This window comes from Lissotriton vulgaris, unplaced genomic scaffold (genome assembly GCF_964263255.1).
Source record: "Lissotriton vulgaris unplaced genomic scaffold, aLisVul1.2 SCAFFOLD_2055, whole genome shotgun sequence".
In the NCBI taxonomy this organism is placed as follows: domain Eukaryota; kingdom Metazoa; phylum Chordata; class Amphibia; order Caudata; family Salamandridae; genus Lissotriton; species Lissotriton vulgaris.
In genome coordinates this window covers 363,476-383,432 of record NW_028254472.1, presented here as the reverse complement: position 1 = coordinate 383,432, position 19,957 = coordinate 363,476, and the positions used below count along the sequence as shown (strand labels likewise).

At 46.3% G+C, this 19,957-nt stretch overlaps 1 protein-coding gene across 1 annotated transcript in view; it reads right to left on the bottom strand.

Annotated features, from left to right (window-relative positions):
• Nucleotides 1–19,957, bottom strand: part of LOC147659527 (CD5 antigen-like) — a 124,985-nt gene that overhangs the window by 64,825 nt on the left and 40,203 nt on the right. Inside the window, exon 3 of the mRNA XM_086951672.1 lies at nt 7,823–8,137. Within this exon, the coding sequence (XP_086807798.1) occupies nt 7,823–8,137 (315 nt within the window). The remainder of the gene's footprint in view (nt 1–7,822; nt 8,138–19,957) is intronic.

The window sequence follows — 19,957 nt, the reverse complement described above, 5'->3', positions numbered from 1 at the left end:
CTAGGAGCCTGTTCAAATTGTACAAAGAGGGTTTCTCCTTATATACTAAATTTTGGCCTTCAGGCGAATTCTTCACATGTTAGTGCATTCCCAAACCTTTGTGTCCTAAACAATAAATATTTGGTGTACACAGGGATCGTCGACAATATCTGATGTCAAAACATTACGAACGAGGGGTTCCCACTTTTCCATCATAATCTCATGTCAACTTTTCATTCAAGACCCGGACCGCCTCATCGTAAATTTCGTTACCTCCCCCTAATAAAGGCCCAGAAGGAAAGGAGCAGAGCCAGGTGCAGAAGATAGAAAAGCAGGATAAGGGATGTTTGTAGGTTGTAAATGGGCAAGGCTACCGGCTTCGGCCGCCCAATCGTGATCAGGACAATGGACACGAAGACCAGTTTGGCAGGACTGGCCTCGGGCAGAGGAGGCAGTCTTTGTCGAGTCATGCAGCTACAGCGTGATCTGGTTTAAGGTGCACGTGTCATGAAAAGAGGTGAATCTCCGGCTAAGGCTACGTGTCCTTAATCGAAATGAAGTGATCAGAGGTTATTGCGTATGTGAGGGCAAGAAACACAAAATGGCGGCCATGATCTAAGATGGATGCCGTGGGTAGATCAGAAATGTGTTTATAAAAGGAGTACTCTTGCTCGTAGCGTAGCGAAAACACCAAGATATGCTAAATGGATCATTTGCGGTTCGCTGATACCAATATTATGTATTTCCGACAATATTGAAAACACGGGTTCAAATCGTCACGGAACCTCAGGGTCAGTGAGTGTTGAGAGGGAAACAGCACACTAAGACACAATGGCGGGAGCTGGAAAACACATACACTCAAGGACTGCTGAAAGAAAAACAAAATAGTTCCCTAAATGTTAACATTAAAAGCATACAAGACATCCAAACAACAAGAAAAGCGGACATCAAAGGAAGGGTACGAGCATATGGGGTGTGAGCGATAATGAAAGTTAATTGCTGTAAGAGGGGCAGCTGGAAGTGAGGCACAGCAAGCGCTGGCGAAAGCAGTCTACTGCTTTCAAGTCCGATGCCAGCTTCGCGTTTGAATGCATTCCATGCACTTGCCATAAACCGCTAGGCTCGACCTAAAAACTAGCTCCTGCGCCAAACAAACAGAATTTGTATCATGACCCCTGTCATCCTGTTTTAATATCCTGAGGATTCTCATTTACCCATGGCTAGCTAATTCAAACATACCTCTGAAGAGCTCAAATGCTCTCACCACTAGCAATCCGAAGAAGCAAGTCTTGATTGTTTTCGAGCCTAATGCAAGGCACATCTCTAATAGTTACCGTTTTCTGGAGTAAAGTATTTGAATTCTCTAATTTAATTCCATTTTATATTTTATTGGTGTAAGAGTCAAACAATGCTCCCATTGGGTGGAAGGAAGTCTGAGCCTAATGGACATAAAACAATGAAGACTGAGGTTTTATTAAAAAGCCTGTCCTATTAGTGAAGGTAAAAGCAGACCTTCACATGCAGCGTGCGCACAAATCTGACATTACAAACTGCAGTGGGTTGCCTATCATTTCACAGTGTATAATAATGTATGCACCAAAGGCCTCCCAAAATGAAGATGTGTTTCCATTTATCGAACAGCAGGTTCTTCTCAGCTTCATTCCTGCTCAAATACAGCCCGAGCGGACATGTGAACAATTGATTCATGTCTTTATGTTATGCCATTACGAGAACAACAAAAACAAGTCCAGCAGTAAACCATCTCGAGTCTCTTAGCAACCCCTCAATGCAGCACTTTTTCTTAGTGTGGGCAAGGGTGCAATATATCGAACACAGCTTACTAAGAGTGGAAGCAGAGGTGACGATTTTCATATCCTTAGAAATAGACAAAAGGTTTTGCAAATTCGTAGGAAAATAATAATTACTTCCCCAACTAGGACAGACAGCTGCAGTATTTCAGTTAACCGCTAAAGAAAAGGACAAAAGCGAAGAATGAGTGGACGCCTCGCTGATTTTGTGGCTGCTTTGACTCGTAGTCCCATAACTCAAAGCCCCAGGAGGAAGAGGGCCTGCTTGCTGCCTTACCCCATGTGCTATAAAGCAACATGACAAATCCCGCTGCGCTGGCCGGACCCGTCCTGCGCCCATTAGCACCAAAGCAGAGATACATACCCTTCTTGGCTTTGCGGTGGGGAGCGGTCTGGTACTTCTGGCAAGACCATTTCTACGTTCCACGTATAAACCCAATTTCCGCTCCTGTCCGCATTTTTTTTCCAAGACTCTAGCTGGGGTGGGATTCTGTCTCCCGGCTTGTTTGGACTTGGAGAACGGGTTGCTTGTGGATTCTCACTGTTTGAGCCGCTTCTCACTTTAGCTCCTGTTTGCACTTCCTTTCTGCCTACCAGTATCCTGCTTGTCCCCCAGCTTGTTTCGTTTTGAGGAGAGGCGGAGGTGTGTGTGAGGGGACCGCACGCAGCTTGAACTTAAATAAAACCACGTGCTCGCTCGCGCAGCTCTGCAGCCGGGGCGGAGCAGTGCACGCACGAACACGAGCAGGTTTACCACAAGCCGGGCACGAAAGCAGTGGGAGCGCACGTCGCCGTGAGCGTGCACATCGGATCGCCGGAGGAGACACGCCGATCTCCGAGGCTTCCTGCTGCCTACACTGACCAGCTGCAGAGGGAGAGGGACACGCAGAAAGAGCCAGGTGAGTGGGTGGGGGGCAGGGTGGGGGCTGTGTGTGTGTGTCAACATGTGTGTGTGCGTGCGTGATTGTGAGAGGCTGCCCTGTGAATGTGGAATGTGGAGCAAAAGATGTGCACGGCTGGGGGGGCGGGGCATGCGCGGTCACGAGGTGTAATCGGCGCTCGTGGCCAGATCTAGGTCGCTTCACAAGGAACTCGGTGACAATAGGTCTAGCAAGACCTAAAAATGAAAACATTTATAGTGGTTATGCACTGCGGGCCTACCACTTGTTACTATTGTCCCCAATTCCTGTGGGCTTAGTTTTTTCTTTCTTCTTTCTTTATTTATTTACAGAGCGTTGCCTCATGCCCTGAGCTGTTGCCAGGAGTGGTAGGTTTCCCTCCTGATTTGATACGGGTAAGGCTTTTTAATATAGAGTTCGTATTTGTCCATTCTTGAGGACTTTAGCATGTTCACATTGCAATATAATGTGTCCTGTATATATAGATATAGACTTATTTCTAGCATGTACATATGAATTTCTCTCTTTCTCAACAGGAGTGCAACACACATGCCAACATATGGATGTATACATGTATATGGTTGTATCGTTCCCTTCAGTTTAAATACATTTTTCACATACTTATTAGTGCAGTAGTTACACCTAGGTCCTGCAAAAAGTCATTATCATAGTTAGATCTATATTGTCTGAAACATGTAGACCACTTTATTAGCGCGCTCGCACATATATTTACATCGCGCCCTCATTGCTTTTTAACCATTGACACCACGGGATACCTAATAAACTTATTCTCTCCCGATAGTCAATTTTAATTCACTTTTCACACTGAATTACATCTTCATCACACTGCCTTATGCTTCATCAATCCCAGGGGATCTAGTTCCGGAAACAACATCAGTGAGCTACTCCTTTACATCAGCAAAGAGTTGTAGCTCCTTAGTTGCAGTTGCTTGCAGCCAAGAGATTCCAAATGATGAAACATGCCACTTCGGTGGGTGATGGGAATCCGTCCTCTTAATTGAGACTCATGTTTTGATTGTACTCCTTTGAGGTGTGTACGGCTGAAACGTCTGTCTATACATTCCTCCTTTTTTCTTTTAAAACCGCAGATCTCTTGTTGTTGTCATATTTGAATTGGGGACTTATCCACGCAGGTCTATAAACTTCCCTTGGACCCTATCTTTACCTGGTAATCTACTAGCGCTTTGAGGACCCCAAACCCCAGTCACCCAACACTAGGAATGGCCGGCCAGGAGCAGGGGAAGGAGGTGGGGTAGGAAGCTGAAGTCACTGAAATCCCAGAACCATATCATTTTGAACCAACGCCAAGTCTCTACGCCTCCGGGTTGAGTTTATTATATACCCCCCCCTATAACAAAAAGTGCTATGACGTGGATTGTGCTTGCCTCATCATTGAACCTTTTCAGTGACTTTCAGCAATGCTAAGCCTGCTAAGCATGCTAAACAAACAGTGGATGTGCTGCTAGACAACATGGCTAAACATTCACATTGAAAAGGCCAATTGCTTGGACATCGGCAAGATACATTGGATTTGCCATTGCCTGTTTGGTGTTGATGGGGTCTTGCTAAACGCAATATGGAAGTGTTAGTGAAAAATAGAAAAAGTTCTTTGAAGTGAAGTGAGTGTGTGGTGTAATTTGCCAGAGCTGCCAACAGGTGAACCAGGTTTGAATTTTGAGGTCGGCTGAACAATTTGTGATTCTGAGCAAATCTCTAACGCTTCCCCCTGCGTAAGGCAATTAATGTGTCATTGTGTAATGTAGCTGGTGAGCACCTAAGGCACTCCAGTACTATCAGCTGGTGTTAGCAGCATGATGGATCGTGGGGGAAAAAAAAGCAGAAGCGACGAGGGAGGTAGTGGGAGATGTGTCAAGCCTGGAAGCAGGAGGGGTTGGACTGATGGGCAGGCAACGACAGGCGGGAGCCGGAGGAAGCAACAATGAAGGGGTATAAAAAACCTTAACTGAAGCAGGATCGGGGGCAAAATAAATGTTTTGTTGTAGAATGCAACCATTGAGCACCTAAAGTGCTAAAATATCTTTGGCTTGTGTTCACACAATGCCAAGACGGAGGACGGAGCGAGAGCTCCAATACCATTAGATTGTGCAAAAGTGCAGAAGTGTCAGGATTAAATAGTCACATAGCAGAATAATATCAAGGAGAGACTGTTGTAGGGATTCCGCACCTACACAAAACTATGCACAGGAAAACAGGACTTCAGTGTATAGGGGTGTACCAATTTTTCACCTTAGTACCCAAAAACCCAAAACCGACTAGCTATAGTGGCTCATTCGTTCTCCTCCAAAAATCACAAAGCTACAAATGTTTAGACAACCCAGAACATGACTCTCTCAGGAATCGTTGTAGCAAGACATACTCTTTCTCTCACACACTCCTACTTGTCTACCGTGAGAATAGGCAGAGTCACTGTAATAGTTGAAAATGTTTATTCTAACTATAGTGCTCTACAATACAGTTTACGAGCCACTACCAGCAGCAAATTGCATAAACTAAGAATGGTTAGCATTGTTACAATTCCGTAGAACACATAGGGAGAAGTCATTTTATAAAGACAGTGGAATAAGGAATTTAAGGTCTAACCACCCTCCACTTGGCTAAAAGACGTTTATTTATATAAATGAAGATCTCTGGGCTTTGACAGCAGACCCCATACCTGAAAGCCTGGATGGAAGGTTTACATCATAGGAACAGCCTAGCTCTTCTCCATGGAACATATCTCTCCAAGTTGTGTTTAAACAAAATGCATCCCCGTAATATCAAAGCATGAGTCTCCAGCATTTCAGCTGTGTTTAGCATGTTATGTCTAGGTGCTAGGGACTAACCAGAACAGAATAACAAGGGGAATTGTTTATCAACCTTGTACAACGTGTTCAGACAATTCCTGGAGCACAGAAGAGAACGTAAAAAGCAGACGGTTCTCATGTGAAAGACATAAACAGAGTCTTGAAAAAATAAAGTCATATAGTAACGTGCGCAAAAGCAGCAGCATGGTAGCGAAGCTCATGCTAACTTAGTAATGTAGACAATGTCCCCAAGAGCTTTGAAGCAAGACTAATTTAATACAACATTTTTGTGGAACACAAATATTGATCACAATCCTTCCATAGTTTTATGTTTTTTTAACTCCCCCTTGGTCCTTCTTCTTCATCCCAGTTTAAACAATGAGATGGCTCCGCCCCTTTCCTTTGCAAGATGCCAACAATCTCTACACTTCTCTGAGTATTTATTTTCTTTTAACGGAAATACTCCCCATCTTCCCTGTATATTCCCTCTTCCCTCTATCGACAACCTGCAAATGCCATGCTTGTAGAGATGCCAAAGAAAAAGAAAGTGAGATGGAGGGAAGGAAGGAGGGAAGGAAGGAGGGATGAAGGGTGAGAGGGAAGGAAGGAGGGAGGGAAGTACGGAGGGAGGGGAATGCAGAGGGAAGGTGGGATAGAGTGAGGGAAGGAAGGAGGGAAAGAAGGAGTGATGGAGGGTAGGAAGGAGGAGAGGGCAGAGGGAGGATGGAGAGAGGGATGGAGGCAGGGAACACCATAGCTAAGGAAGAAGGGATGGAGGGTGGGAAGGAGGGAAGTACAAAGGGAGAGGAATGCAAAGGGAAGGCGGGATAGAGGGAGGGAAGGAAGGAGGGAAAGAAGGAGTAATGGAGGGTAGGAAGGAGGAGAGGATAGGATAGGATAGGATGTGGATTTGTATAGCGCGAATTGTTGCCCGGAGGCGTCCAAGCGCTGAGAGGGCAGAGGGAGGATGGAGAGAGGGATGGATGGAGGGAGGATGGAGGGAAGGCAGAGGGAAGGATGTAGGAAGGGATGAAGGGTAGGAAGGAGGGAAGTGTGGATTGAGGGAAGTGCAGAGGAAAGGATGGAGGGAAGGACAAAGAGAGGGTAGGAAGAAAGTGCAGAGGGAGGATAGAGTGGAGGGAAGGCTGGATGGAGGGGAAGAAGGGTAGAGGGTAGGATGGAAGGAGGGGTGGAGGGTGGGTGGCAAAGAAGGAAGGTTAGAGGGAGGGAAGTGCGGAGGGACGGGGGATGGAGGGAGGGAAGGGCAGTGGGAAGGATGGAGGGGAAAACAGAGGAAAGGTGGGAAGGACAGAGGGAGGAATGGAAGGACGGTGGAAAGGAGGGAGGAAATGACAGGGATGGGAGGGTCAGAGGTAAGGATAAAGAGAGGGATAGAGAGAGATAAAGCAGATCAATGGAGGGAGGGAAGGGTGGAGAGAAGGATGGCGGGCACCTTGGAAGGAAGGTGGAAGAGAATGAAGGAGGGCGGGAGGGCTGGACACTGGTAAGGATGGAGAGAAGAAAAGAGGGTCAGAGGGAAGGCGGGATGGAAGGAGGGACGGATGGGAGGAAGGATGGATGGAATGAGAGAGGGTGGGAGGGATGGAGGGAGGGAAGATGGAGGGAATGAGGGAGGGCAGGAGGGATGGATGGAGGGAAGGATGGAAGGGCAGAGGGAGGGAAGGATGCTGGGAAGGAGGAAGGGAATGAGTGAGGGCGGGAGGGATGGATACAGGTAAGGATGGAGGGAAGGACAGAGGAAAGGATGGAGGATGGGAATGAGGGAGAGTGGGAGGGAGGGAGGATAGAGGGAAGGACAGAGGGAAGGATAGAGGGAAGGATGTAGGGAAGGGGACTGTGATGGGGAAGACTAGAGCACAGGATAGTAGACATTGTCGCTAAGTCTTAGGATCATTGCTAAGTGCTTATAATTTTTAAAAAAATGCCTCAGTGAATGGTGCAAACTAGACTGTCAAGAAAAATCAAAATGTCTGCTTGAAGGTGGCTCAACAGAGGGCAGGGATTGACTTGTGAAACCCTCCTTCCTGAAGGAGTCATGAGCATTGGGAAGATACAGAAAGCAGGAGCAAGCATTACGCACACAGGCAGGAAGGGGGGTTGCAAGTTCCCACTTGGCTCCAAAGTGTATAATTATCTGCTTGAAAATATTTCATGAAGGGTCTTAATGGTTCATCCAGCCCCACCTGATGAAGTGCTTGCCACCAGAGGTCACTTTTGTATTTTGACAGAAGTGAATTATGTCTTCATTATGCGTTGAAGCTTGTTTTTACTCTCAACTTGCACTTCTTACCTGCACAGGTTACTCCAGCATTCCTCCCCGTTGGACAGGTATTAACATTCCAGCCTCGCTGTGCACATTTCCACAGGGCAGACTCATCTCCTTGGCATTGGACATTACTCATCAGAACTGGCAAAGGGCTGATCCCGAATGATGAATTATACTGATAGCTTTGTACCGCTCCATATCCAAGCTGTTTGCAGACCACAGACGCGTCCTTCTGATCCCAGGCGTCATCACAGACTTTACCCCACACCCCATTGTGCCTGACCTCCACTCTTCCAGCAGAGAGAGAGGGGCCGTTCACCAACCGGACCTGATCAGGACCTGGGAAGAGATTAAAAAGGCATTGGAAAGGAATGCAAACAAAAGGAACTAAGAAAATATAACATCTTTTTTATCAAAATAAGTTATTATTCAGTGACAAATGACGTGCTGTGGGAATACATCTGTCAAGCATGTGAACGCTCTTTTTCCAGTCTCTCAGCAGATGTGTTGACAGAATCTCCCACTACTCCTTCCCCACATGGATGTAATAGGCCAATGGGATCCAAGGCATGGGAGTGGAGTCCATGATCGATACATTGGGCGCCTCTTTGGACACAGCTCCACTCATCAGCTTTTTACAATGGTGGCCACAGTAATACAACCCTTCAGACAAGTACAGGGGTAGTTGGTCTGTTGGACACCCTCACACTACTAAGGCATCTCAACTGTGAGGTTCTAAAATATGTCCATATGGCCATGAGAATAAACCTTTCTGAGGGACTTTGAATGTGGAGTCAAGTTGGTGTTATCCAAGTGTAAGTGTTTGCTGTCCTGCCTCTATCTTAAATTTCAATATTTACTCAATCCTTGGAGAATGTGAGTTTCTCAGTCATTGATACCTGTTATGTGCAGATAAAACTTATCATCAACAGAAGACTCTCACTGTGATGATTCACCCTCAATCAGCAATAAAATACACAAGACACACAACTCAGCTTTAACTCCTGCCTCAAGGATATTGCTGTGTGGATGCAACACATTTCTATAAGACACAATTCTGATTTATTTATTTACAAGTTCTAAAGCATACATATGTGTGGGGTCTTTTATCACTAAGAGTACTGTAGGTGCATGGGAAGGTAAAGTAAGAATAAAGGGATTTTTCAAATTGTAATGCTATTCAGGAGTCTTGGAGAGGTGATGGTGGCTAGCCTCTGAGGATCCCAGAATCCTTTAGAAATGATCTGGGGAATTTTCTGAAGTGAAAATTTCAAGTAATACTTAAGAATATGCCATTATACTACCTTGTGTAAACGAGGTATAAATTTGGGTAAATATACTCTGCTGCAAGCATGGAAACAATGTGTTTAATGTGTGGTAACAATGTGAGTGTCCTGAATGCAAGTACTATTTCTTAAATGTGGTCACCAATAAAATTAAATGTATTAATTATAAATATTAGCTAGGAAACAGATTAAAAAAAATTCATAACAGCTCTGATGACATCTCAAAATTCATCACTGATAAAATCATTAAGTGTACATTTTTTAAAGAGATTATGAGTGTTAATCACATACACTACCTATTACAAAAGTTAGATTAGTACACTAGCTATACTACTAATGAGTGATACTATATCTAAGTATTGAGTGAGTGTCTGAGTTGCTGAGTGGGTGTGTGAGTGGGTGTCTGAGTGGCTCTATGAGTGAGTGAATGACTAGCTCTGTGGGTGCATGAGTGTTTGTGTGAGTGGTTGTATGGGTGCATGAGTGGGCGTCTCTGTGGTTGTATGGGTGTGTGAATGGTTTTGAGTGATGTGAGTAGGTATGTGTGGCTGTATGGGTGTATATGTGTATGTTTGAGTGGCTAAATGGGTAGATGAGTGGGTGTATTGGTGTCTGAGTAAGTGTTTCAGTGACTCTATGTGTGAGTGATTGTCTGTGTGAGTGGCTATATAAAGGAGTGAGTGGTTGTGTAAGAACTTGCTTGTCTGTGACTAGTTTTCTGAATGTTTGAGTGAGTATGTGAGATGTTATATGTGGGTATGAGTGGGTGTTTGAGTGGTTCTGTGGATGGTATTATCTATGATGTTATCAGTGATGTTAATTTAGAAACCATCAGTGATGTGAGTGAGTTAATGTGTGAGGTCATAAACAGTGCACTGTGGGGGCATAAGTTAAAGTTACTCAGTTAGCTATAACTGCTGAATTGAAATGGTTTTGTACAAGTGAAGTCTGAACCTAACTTTAATGTCCTAATATTCTTTGCTTTTTTTAGTGAATTTCTATGTTTTTTTAATGTGATTTCCTAACTATAATGTCCTGTAACCTTTGATTGTTTAAGTGATTTTCTAAGGTTTAAAAAAAAAGAAATCCTAGCTGTAAGTTGTAACCTTTGAGAGGGAATATGTGAGTGAGCGCATGACTGTCTCAAAGGATATGTTGTTGGGGGTGAGATTGTCTGAGTTGGTCTGTTAGTGGGTGTGTGAATATCAATCGATCCTGATCGGGAGGTTTGAAGCGCATTACTCACCCAGGAGGGTCTCAAGGCATTGGGGGCTGCAGCTCTGGATCGGCCGAAGAGCCAGGTCTTGAGGCTCTTCCTGAAGGTGTGCAGAGTAGGGGATTGTCTAATGCCGTCTGGAAGCTTGTTCCAGGCTTTGGCTGTGATGTAGAAAAAGGCTCTTCCACCTGCTTTGATTCTGCGAATGAGGTGAGTTACTGCCGGGGCGAAGTCGGTGGAGGAGAGGTTCCTTGTGGGTGTTTAGAAGGAGACTTTTGATTTAGGTAGTTGGGTCCATTGTTGTGGAGGGATTTGTAGTCATGGGTGAGTAGCTTGAAGGTTACTCTCTTCTTGACGGAGAGCCAGTGGAGGTCTTGCAGGTGTTTAGTGATGTGCACATGTTGTGGGATTCTGGGGTTGAGTCTGGCTACGGTGTTCTGGATGCTCTGGAGATTGCATAGCAGGGATTTGTTGATTCCAGCTTAGAGGGCGTTTCTGTAGTCAAACCTGCTAGTTATGAGTGTGTGGGTAACAGTCTTTCCAGCAACAAGGGGGATCCACTTAAAAGTATTACAGAGGATGCAGAGAGTGTTAAAGTAGGTGGAGGAGATGGTGTTGATCTGCCAGGTCATGTGGAGGGAAGAGTCTAGTATGATGCCGATGTTTCGAGCGTGGTCAGTGGGTCTAGGGGGTGCCGCGTGCAGAGCGACACCAGGAGTTGTCTCATGCAGCGGGGTAGGGTCCAAGTACTAGGACTTCTGTCTTCTCAGAGTTGGGTGTCAGACAGCTGCTGCCCATCCAAGCTGCAACGTCCTTCATTCCTTCTTGGAAGCTGAAACTGGTGGTTTTGGGGTCCTTTGTGAGGGAGCGGATGAGTTCGGTGTCATCGGCGTAGGATACAATGCTGAGTCCATGCTGTCTGACGATGGGGGTGAGAGGGGCCATGTAGATGTTGAAGAGCGTGGGACTGAGCGATGATCGTTGTGGTACTCTGCAGTTGATCTCAGTGGGTTCGGAGAGGAAAGGCAGCATTCTAATCCTTTAGGTTCTGTCTGTGAAGAAGGAGCAGAGCCAGTCGAGGGTGGTTCTCTGGATCCGGATATCGTGGAGCCTGACTGCAAGGATGCGGTGCGAGACTGTGTTAAAAGCTGCGGAGAGGTCAAGTAGGGTGAGGGCTGCGGTGTGGCCTTGTTCGAGGAGTGTACGGATGTTGTCATTGGCGGTGAGAAGGGCAGAATTGATACTGTGGTTGCTGCGGAAACTGGATTGGGAGGGGTCAAGGATGGAGTTATCTTCAATGAAGTTTGTCAGCCAGAAGTTGATCTTCTTGGTAACTTTGGCCGCGAGGGGAAGGAGAAAGATGGGTCAGTAGTTCTCCAGGTCCATCGGGTCTTCCGAGGGTTTCTTGAGGACGGGCTTGACTTCTACATGTTTCCAGTCACCTGGGAAGGTGTTTGATTTGAAGGTGGCATGGATGGTGCATCGTAACTGCGGGTCAATGTCGGCGGCGGCTCTATGGAAGATGTGTGGAGGCCAAGGGTCTGTGGGGGCTTCTGAGTGGGTGCTCTTCATGGTGGCGGTGGTATCTTCAGTGATGACCAGGCTCCATGTGGTGATGGTGTGCCAGATGTCGTCACTGGAGGAAAGGGTGGTTTCTGGAGTCTGCTCACTGAAGTGCTCATAGAGGGATTAGATTTTTCAGGTGGAAGTAGAAGTCAAGCTTGTTGCAGAGGTCTTGGGAGAGAGCGACATCTGTGGCTTCACTGTGTGCTGGAGTAGGTGAGGATTTTGTTCCTGATGAAGGTCTCCTTTTTGAATCTTATGCGTTGGAGGTAGTCTGTCATTGCGTTCTTGTAGGTGGTCAGGTCTTCTGTGGTTTTGCTGTTTCTCAGCATGGATAACTTCACCGCCGGCGCGCTGAAAAAAACCCCTGCGAACACACAAAAAAAATCCACAAATTTGCGGATTATGCGGACCGCGAATTCGCTTTCGCACTAATTCGCGTACCACAAATTCGCTAATTTCGCCCATACTTAGTTTAAACTATTACTGGTCAGACCAGTTAGTACATGTTTCTCCCTCAAGAAGGGCGGAATTCTACCCCCTCTGCCAGGACTGGCAGGGGGGTAGGATTTCAAAGTGTTTGACACCAAACACGACATGTTTCGATGCAGCCATTCCAAAGTTAGCATTTACCGCAAAGTTATAATGCACTTAGCAGTGTATGGTCTGGCTGCATCACAGAACAGCCTCAGAGAATAGATTACGAAAGCTGCAAAGGGGTCCTGATCATGCATGAGCACCCTCACACACAAAACCAAGCACTCTGCCTTCAGGATTGATAAGGCCTGTTGATGATTTAACACTTTGGCTGCTAAGACGTTTCCCCTCCTGTGCTGGGAGGCTTTGAATCCCATTGTTCATGACGAGCTGAGCTCGTCATAAGCACAGCTCCAGTGTGCCTCATGACGAGCTGCGCTCGTCATTAGCAGCGAAGGAGTTAAAGGTAGATATAAGTAACCCATATCTTAGTAAGGGGTGCATGCATCACCTTACCCAGGCTGCAGTTGCAGAACTGTGGTGTCATTTTGGAAGACTTCACAGGGGTGGCATAATACATGCTGTCGCCCCTGGTAGGCCTATTGGGTTCCTATTTCTTGGTACCTAAGGGACCATATACTAGGGACTCACAAGTGTACCCCAGTAACCAAACTGGAGTGTACCTAATGTACATGCAATCATTTAAGAGAGGAAGCAGCTAGGCTGGGGTCCTGATTAGCAGGGCCACAGCCATACTAAAGTCGAAAAACATTGAAACACCAGAAAAAACTGGGGGCAACCATAGTAAGCAGATCCTACTCTCCAACATAACCCCCTAAACGCAGAGACATTAAACTAACCTTGACCAGTTGAGTCTTCTTGTTCTAAGTGGAAATATCTGGAGAGTCCATCTGCATTGGCATGGGTAATCTGAGGTCTATGTTCCACTGTATAGTCCATCCCCTGTAGGGAAATGGACCACCACAAAAGTTTGGGGATTTCACCCTTCATCTGTTTTAGCCATAAGAGGGGCGTATGGTTAGTCTGAACAGTGAAGTGAGTGCCAAACAAGTATGGCCTCAGCTTCTTCAGAGCCCAAACCACAGCAAAGGCCTCCCTCTCAATAGTTGACCAACGTTTCTCTCTAGGGGTCAGCCTTCTGCTAATGAAAGCTACTGGCTGGTCCTGACCTTCATCATTCAATTGTGACAGCACAGCCCCTACCCCCAACTCAGATGCATCTGTTTGGACAATGAATTATTTGGAGTAGTTAGAACACGTGGCCTGCTTCAGGTCACCAAATTTCTTTTGACAGCTAACTGCCCACTGAACTTTCTTTGGCATTCTTTTAGAAGTTAAGTCATTCAAGGGTGTCACAATGGATCCATACCCCTTGACAAATCTTCTGTAGTACCCAGTCAGGCCCAAGATAGCTCTGATCTGAGCCTTGGTAGTTGGAGCAATCCAGTCCATGATGGTCTGGATTTTGCTCCGCAGTGGTTGAACCTGGCCTCCACCTACAAGGTGGCCCAGGTACACAACCTGACTCTGCCCTATCTGGCACTTATTAGTCTTGATAGTTAACCCTGCCTTCTGCAGGGCCTCTAAAACATTTCTCAGGTGGACCAGGTGATCCTCCCAGGTGGAGCTAAAGACAGCAATATCATCTAGATATGCTGCACTATAGTCTTCCAGGCCTGTTAGGTCTTTGTTCACCAACCTTTGAAAAGTGGCAGGTGCATTTTTCAAACTAAAGGGCATTACCACAAATTGATAGTTCCCACTAGGGTTAGGAAATGCTGTCTTGGCGTTTGCATCATCAGGTAGTATGACTAGCCAGTAGGCAGCTGTAAGATCAAATGTGCTCAGAAATTTGTCTGAGGCCAACATATTTATAAGCTCATCTGCTCTTGGGATTGGATGGGCATCAGTCCTAGTGACTGCATTGAGACCCCTGTAGTCAATACAAACCCTCATCTCTCTTACCACCCTGCGGATGAGGTTTTGGTACCAAGACCACTGGACTAGCCCAAGGGCTATTTGAGGGTTCAATAACTCCCAAATCCAACGTTTTCTAGACTTCTGTCCTGATACAGTCCCTGCCATGATCAAGTTGCCTGTAAATCTTATTTGTAACAGGCAGACTGTCCCCAGTGTCCACTTAGGAGAAAACAGGAGTCAGAGAAAACATGTTCCTATACTGATTGAGTACCTGCTTACAATAAGCTTGTTGCTGAGCAGTGAGACTGCCTGCCAGGGCTACACCATCAACTGGCCCATCATCAGGGTTCTGTGAGAGCAGTTCAGGGAGGGGATCCCTCTCTTCCTCCTGTCCCTCATCAGCCCATGTCTGCCCTGTCAACATAAGGTTTCATTCTGTTGACATGAAGCACCTTATGGGGGCTCCTGGGAGTTCCAAGGTCCACCAAATAGGTAACCTCTCCCTTCTGTTCAACAATAGTGTGGGGTCACTACACTTGTCCTGGAGAGCTGCTGGGGCCACAGGCTCGAACACCCACTCTTTCTGCCCTGGCTGGTAAACAGTCAGCACAGCCTTTTGGTCATGCCAGGCTTTCTGTAATTCCTGGCTAGCCTCAATGTTTTTAGTTGCCTTTTGCATATATTCAGCCATCCTGGAGCGGAGACCAAGTACATAGTCCACTATGTCCTGTTTAGAGGGTTTGAAAGGTAATGCCCATCCCTCCTTCACCGGACACAAAGGACCTCTTACAGGATGCCCAAAAGATGTTCAAAAGGGCTGTAGCCAACCCCCTTCTCAGGAACCTCCCTGTATAAAAATGAAAGGCAGGGTAGCAGGATGTCCCATCTCCGCCTAAGCTTTTCTGGGAGACCCTTGATCATACCCTTTAAGGTTTTGTTGAACCTTTCAATTAAACCATTGCATTGTGGGTGATAGGGTGTGGTGAGTTTGTAATTCACTCTACACTCCATCCACATTGCAGTCAAGTAGCTAGACATAAAATTTGCACCTCTGTCAGAAACTACCTCCTAGGGGAAACCCACTCTTAAGAACACTCCTAAGTGGTCTTTTTCCACCACAGGTGCTATAGTGGTCCTAAGGGGAAATGCCTCTGGGTACCTAGTGGCATGGTCCACCACCACTAGGATAAACCTGTGCCCAGATGCTGTCTGAGGATCCATTGGTCCAACAAGGTCAATCCCCAATCTCTCAAAGGGAACCCCCACCGCAGGTAGTGGTATTGTGGTTCTACATGCTTTACCACTCGCTTGACAGGTGACACAGAAATGACAAACCTCCTTTGTGTTTTCAGACGTATGGGGCCAATGAAAGTGAGGGACAATTCTTTCCCAAGTCTTGTTTTGGCCCAGGTGTCCTGCTAAGGGAATACCATGGGCTAGTGTCAATAGGAAGCCCTTGAATTTCAAAGGTATAACCAACCTCCTGGCTGCACCAGGCTTGAGGTCTCTACTCTGAATACAGGAGTCCATCATCCCAATATATCTTATGGGTGCCAATAGCATTCCCAGCAGCCTTAGCAGTACCCTGCTGTCTAAGGGGTTCAAGAGAAGGGCAGCAAAGCTGCTCTTGATTCAGATCTGCCCTGGAAGGGCCCCCTGTCCACAAGAACTCAACCTGATGAGGCTCAAGCTACTCTGGGCCAGTTCTTTCTTCAGGAGCACAATCTTCTCTGTCCAGAGACTGATCCTCACTCTGAGTCAGAGGGGAAGGCACTGCCTTTACCCTACTGCTCCTTTTTTTGGAAGTCACCTGGAGGCCTATTTGCAAGGGCAATATTGCTGCTTTAGCAGTACTTTTTGCCATTAAAGCGGCGATATTATTATCGCCCTATCAGAAAGCTGTCGCTAACAACTGTTAGCAACTGGCAAAAACGACTTTTTTGGGTGCCACTTTGCCTGTCAGTGATATTTATCGCTAATGACATGCAAAGTAGGCGTATCCGACTAAAAGACCACGGAAACAGCCGCTAACAGACCTAATGCCTATTAGTAATGAGGCCCGGTTAGCGATGTAAAAAGTTGCGCTAACCGGGCTTATCGCAGCTGTTTTTACACCTGCTAAAATCCGGACATAGCCATTATTCTCTACGGGAGGTGGATTCTAGGCTGAATCTTCCCCTGCCTATTAGCAAGGTTTACGTTAGCAATAAAAGTTTTATCGCTGTTTTACTATCGCTGGATCTTTTATTGCATTGGAGAAAAACGTTGATAATGTTGCGCTATCTCCGCGATGAGATCCATCGATAGACAGCGATAAAAACATATGCGCTAAGTGTGATTTGCGATATTTATCGCACACCCTTGCTAATATTCCCCCTGGTCCATTATTCCAGAATCCAGGGGCCTGTTCAGTTTTATACATTTTGGCCTGTGTCCTAGTCACAGCAAACACATGTATAGAGATTCCTAACATTTCTGCGTGGGTACTTAACTCCACTTCAGACTAGGCTGAAGTCTCTAGATCATTGCCAAGCAATCATTCAGCAGGGAGGTCTGCACTTACCACAACCTTTTTGAGGCAAGTTACCCCTCCCCTGGAGAACAACTGCCAGGGCATGGTTGGTCCTGACATTGCTAGCACTGGTCACTTGGTAGAGTTTACCAAGCAAGATCTGTCCAGGGTCCACAAGGTCTTGTGTCACCATTGTAACACTTGCCCCTGTAGGCCATAGCCTCTTTTCTTTTTATCAAAGGCTGCTGTCTGTTTTGCCCAAGTTACTGGGACTCACAAAGGAGGACATATCCACGCCTCCATCACAGACTAACAGAGCCTGAGTTGGAACTCTGACTAGACCAGAGTCCATCTCAGATCCCAGGGTTAACCCCATTACACCCTTCTGCTGAGTACAACCACTTGGAGCTGAACTAGGGGGAACAGTTGCCTTAGGGGCAATGGTGGCTGGAGTTGAATCTTTGGACCTAGTACAATCACTAGTCCAGTGGGTGTTCTGCTTACAGACATTACACCCCGGTTTCTTTTGGCGTTTCTTCTTGGAAGATTGGGAATCCCTACCATTAGAAGATTTTCTGCGACCTTGTGAAGACTACTAGTCTTTACCCTTCTCCCTACCCTTATTAGGATCTTGCTTCTTCTGGTCACCACCTTGGTTCTGTACCGTCTGCTTCACCCTGGTTCTGACCCATTTGTCTGATTTCTTTCCCAATTTTTGGAGGGAGGTCAGAGTCTACCAGGTGCTGACGCAACAGCTGATTCTGACAGGTATTAAGGATCTGCTCCCTCATAGTCAAACTGTATAATCCTGTATAATAACACACTTTACTGCCCAGTAATCAGCCCTCCAGAGCTTTAATAGCACAATCAAAGTCAACCCAGTCCTGAGTCTGAGCCTTTTTGGCTATATTGCTCAGTGGTTAGGCCAAACCCTTCAATCATAGCACTCTTCAGGACTGTATAATAATCAGCATCCTATTCTCTTACAGTGAGGAGCTTATCACTACCTTTGTCTACAAAGGAGAGCCACAAGATAGCTGCCTACTGCTCCTGGGGGACCTTCTGAACTTTCTAGGCCCTTTCCAGTGCAGTTATCCAATTGTGGATGTCATACCCACTCTGGTAGGGAGGGACAATCTTGTTTAAATTCCTGTGGTCATAAGATCTTTCTATACCACTAGGGAAGTTGCTGCCATCATGGTACTCTAGTTCCATCTATTTTTGAGCTTTTTGAAGCTCTAGGGACTCCCTTTCTAAGGCTACTTGCTGTCTCCTTATCCTCAGTTGAGCCTCTTGCAGTCTCACCAGATTCTTCTCTTCTACTGGGAGGTGTCCCTCCAATTAGAAGAGACAGAAGTCCCTATAGATACACTAGAGGGAGATCTAGGCCTTCATGGTATACATTCAACTATTACTGGGGGACAAAGAAGGGATCCACTGGGCCTCCATCTCCATCTCCAGCGCAGACACCCCTGGGTATTTGCACGCTTTAAAAATTGCCAAAACATAAACATAAACATCTCCAGTAGGAGCTGCTCTATCCAGGTCAAGGTCATTGTCACCTTCCTGGTCAGCGTTAGAGTCTGGTTCCTGTAGGATTGGACCACTTGGATTTCCTCATCTGCTGCTCCCACCCCACTGCCGACTCTTTCAGGCTCTGAAGCCTTGCTCAGGTCATCTAACTGTAATTCCTCTCCGAGGCATTGGGTGGTGGCACCTTTGTCTGTCTTCATTTTCCTCAGAGTACACAGAGCCCTTAACTCCGAGAATGGGAATGAGTCATACTTGGATGTCTGTAAAGTATTGACATCTTGCAACCACACAATAGGACCTGGCACTCAAGACATTACTAGTAAGGTGTGGTGTATGCATCTACCTACTCAAGTTGTTATCTACTTAACTCTCTTGAGTTGTAAAAAGGGTGTGCTAAGCCCCTGACACACAACTCTAAGTTCAGTAGAACTTACTGTATTTAAGCTTGTATTATATGTACCTCTGGTACCTTTAGTGGTTTTCAAATGATCAATCACTTGAGATTATCTGGTAAAACAATGGCAAGTTGGAATCCCACACGCTGCACACCAATGTGAGAAGTTGGCCTGGCTTATGCTGTCCACTATTCTAGCGAGACCTTGCACCAGTCCAAACGACCCTTATGGATGGTAGGTTAAAGACAACCTTAATAGAAAGCTATCCTAGTGGTAGCTGTGGAGAGCAGCCTTCAGGCTAAGTCTTGAAGAAATGTAAAGCAGCTTGTTTTACCAGTCTATAATCTTGTGAATGACCAAATGAAAGGAAAACCACACCAGGTATATATAAAATATATGTATTTATTATTCTAAACACATCCCTCTAGTCTCTTTATTAACCCCTTCGCTGCGGGGGGTAATTCCCCCACTGTGCTGGGGGGCGCGCACAGCGCCCCCATGCTCGTGACGAGCTCAGCTCGTCATGAGCCAAGGCGCTCCTGTGCTCATGATGAGCTGAGCTCGTCACAGCTGCACCCGTTCTTGTGGAACGCTCAGCAGAGCGGGGGAATTAGCCCAGCGTGTGAGCGTTCCACGGCTCATGACGAGCTGAGCTTGTCATGAGCACCGGAGCGCCGTGCTTCATGACAAGCTCAGTTCGTCATGAGCATGGATGGGGTTAGGGGTGGGTGGACATTTCTGTTCCGCCCACGGAATGTGCGTGAATATGCACCTTCCGCCTTGCGCTTCCCGCCCGCCTTGTTAAAGTATGTTTAAAGGCTAAAATACATCTTCAAAAAAACTTACCTTATTAGGCAGCCAACGTCCCCATCACGGCTTGATTTTGGAAACTGTGCATGCGCCGGAGACTGCGCATGCGCGAGAGCCTGCTCATGCGCTGTCCTCGCCAGGACTTAGCGATGTTTATCCAATGGGAGGTGGATAATCAGGTTAAGTCCTCATTGGCGTTAATGCCTGAATGCCTGAATATCGCTGGATTTCCAGCGATATTCACGCATTGAGCCACTATCGCCGGATATTTTATCGCATTGGAGATAAACGTTGCTAATAGCAAGTTATCTCTGCAATAATATCCGGAGATAGGCGGTGATAAAAAAATAAATATCGCTATTTGTTGCTAATATGCCCCACAGTGTCCTTCAAGCTTGATCAACCAACAGCTAATAAATAGGATGT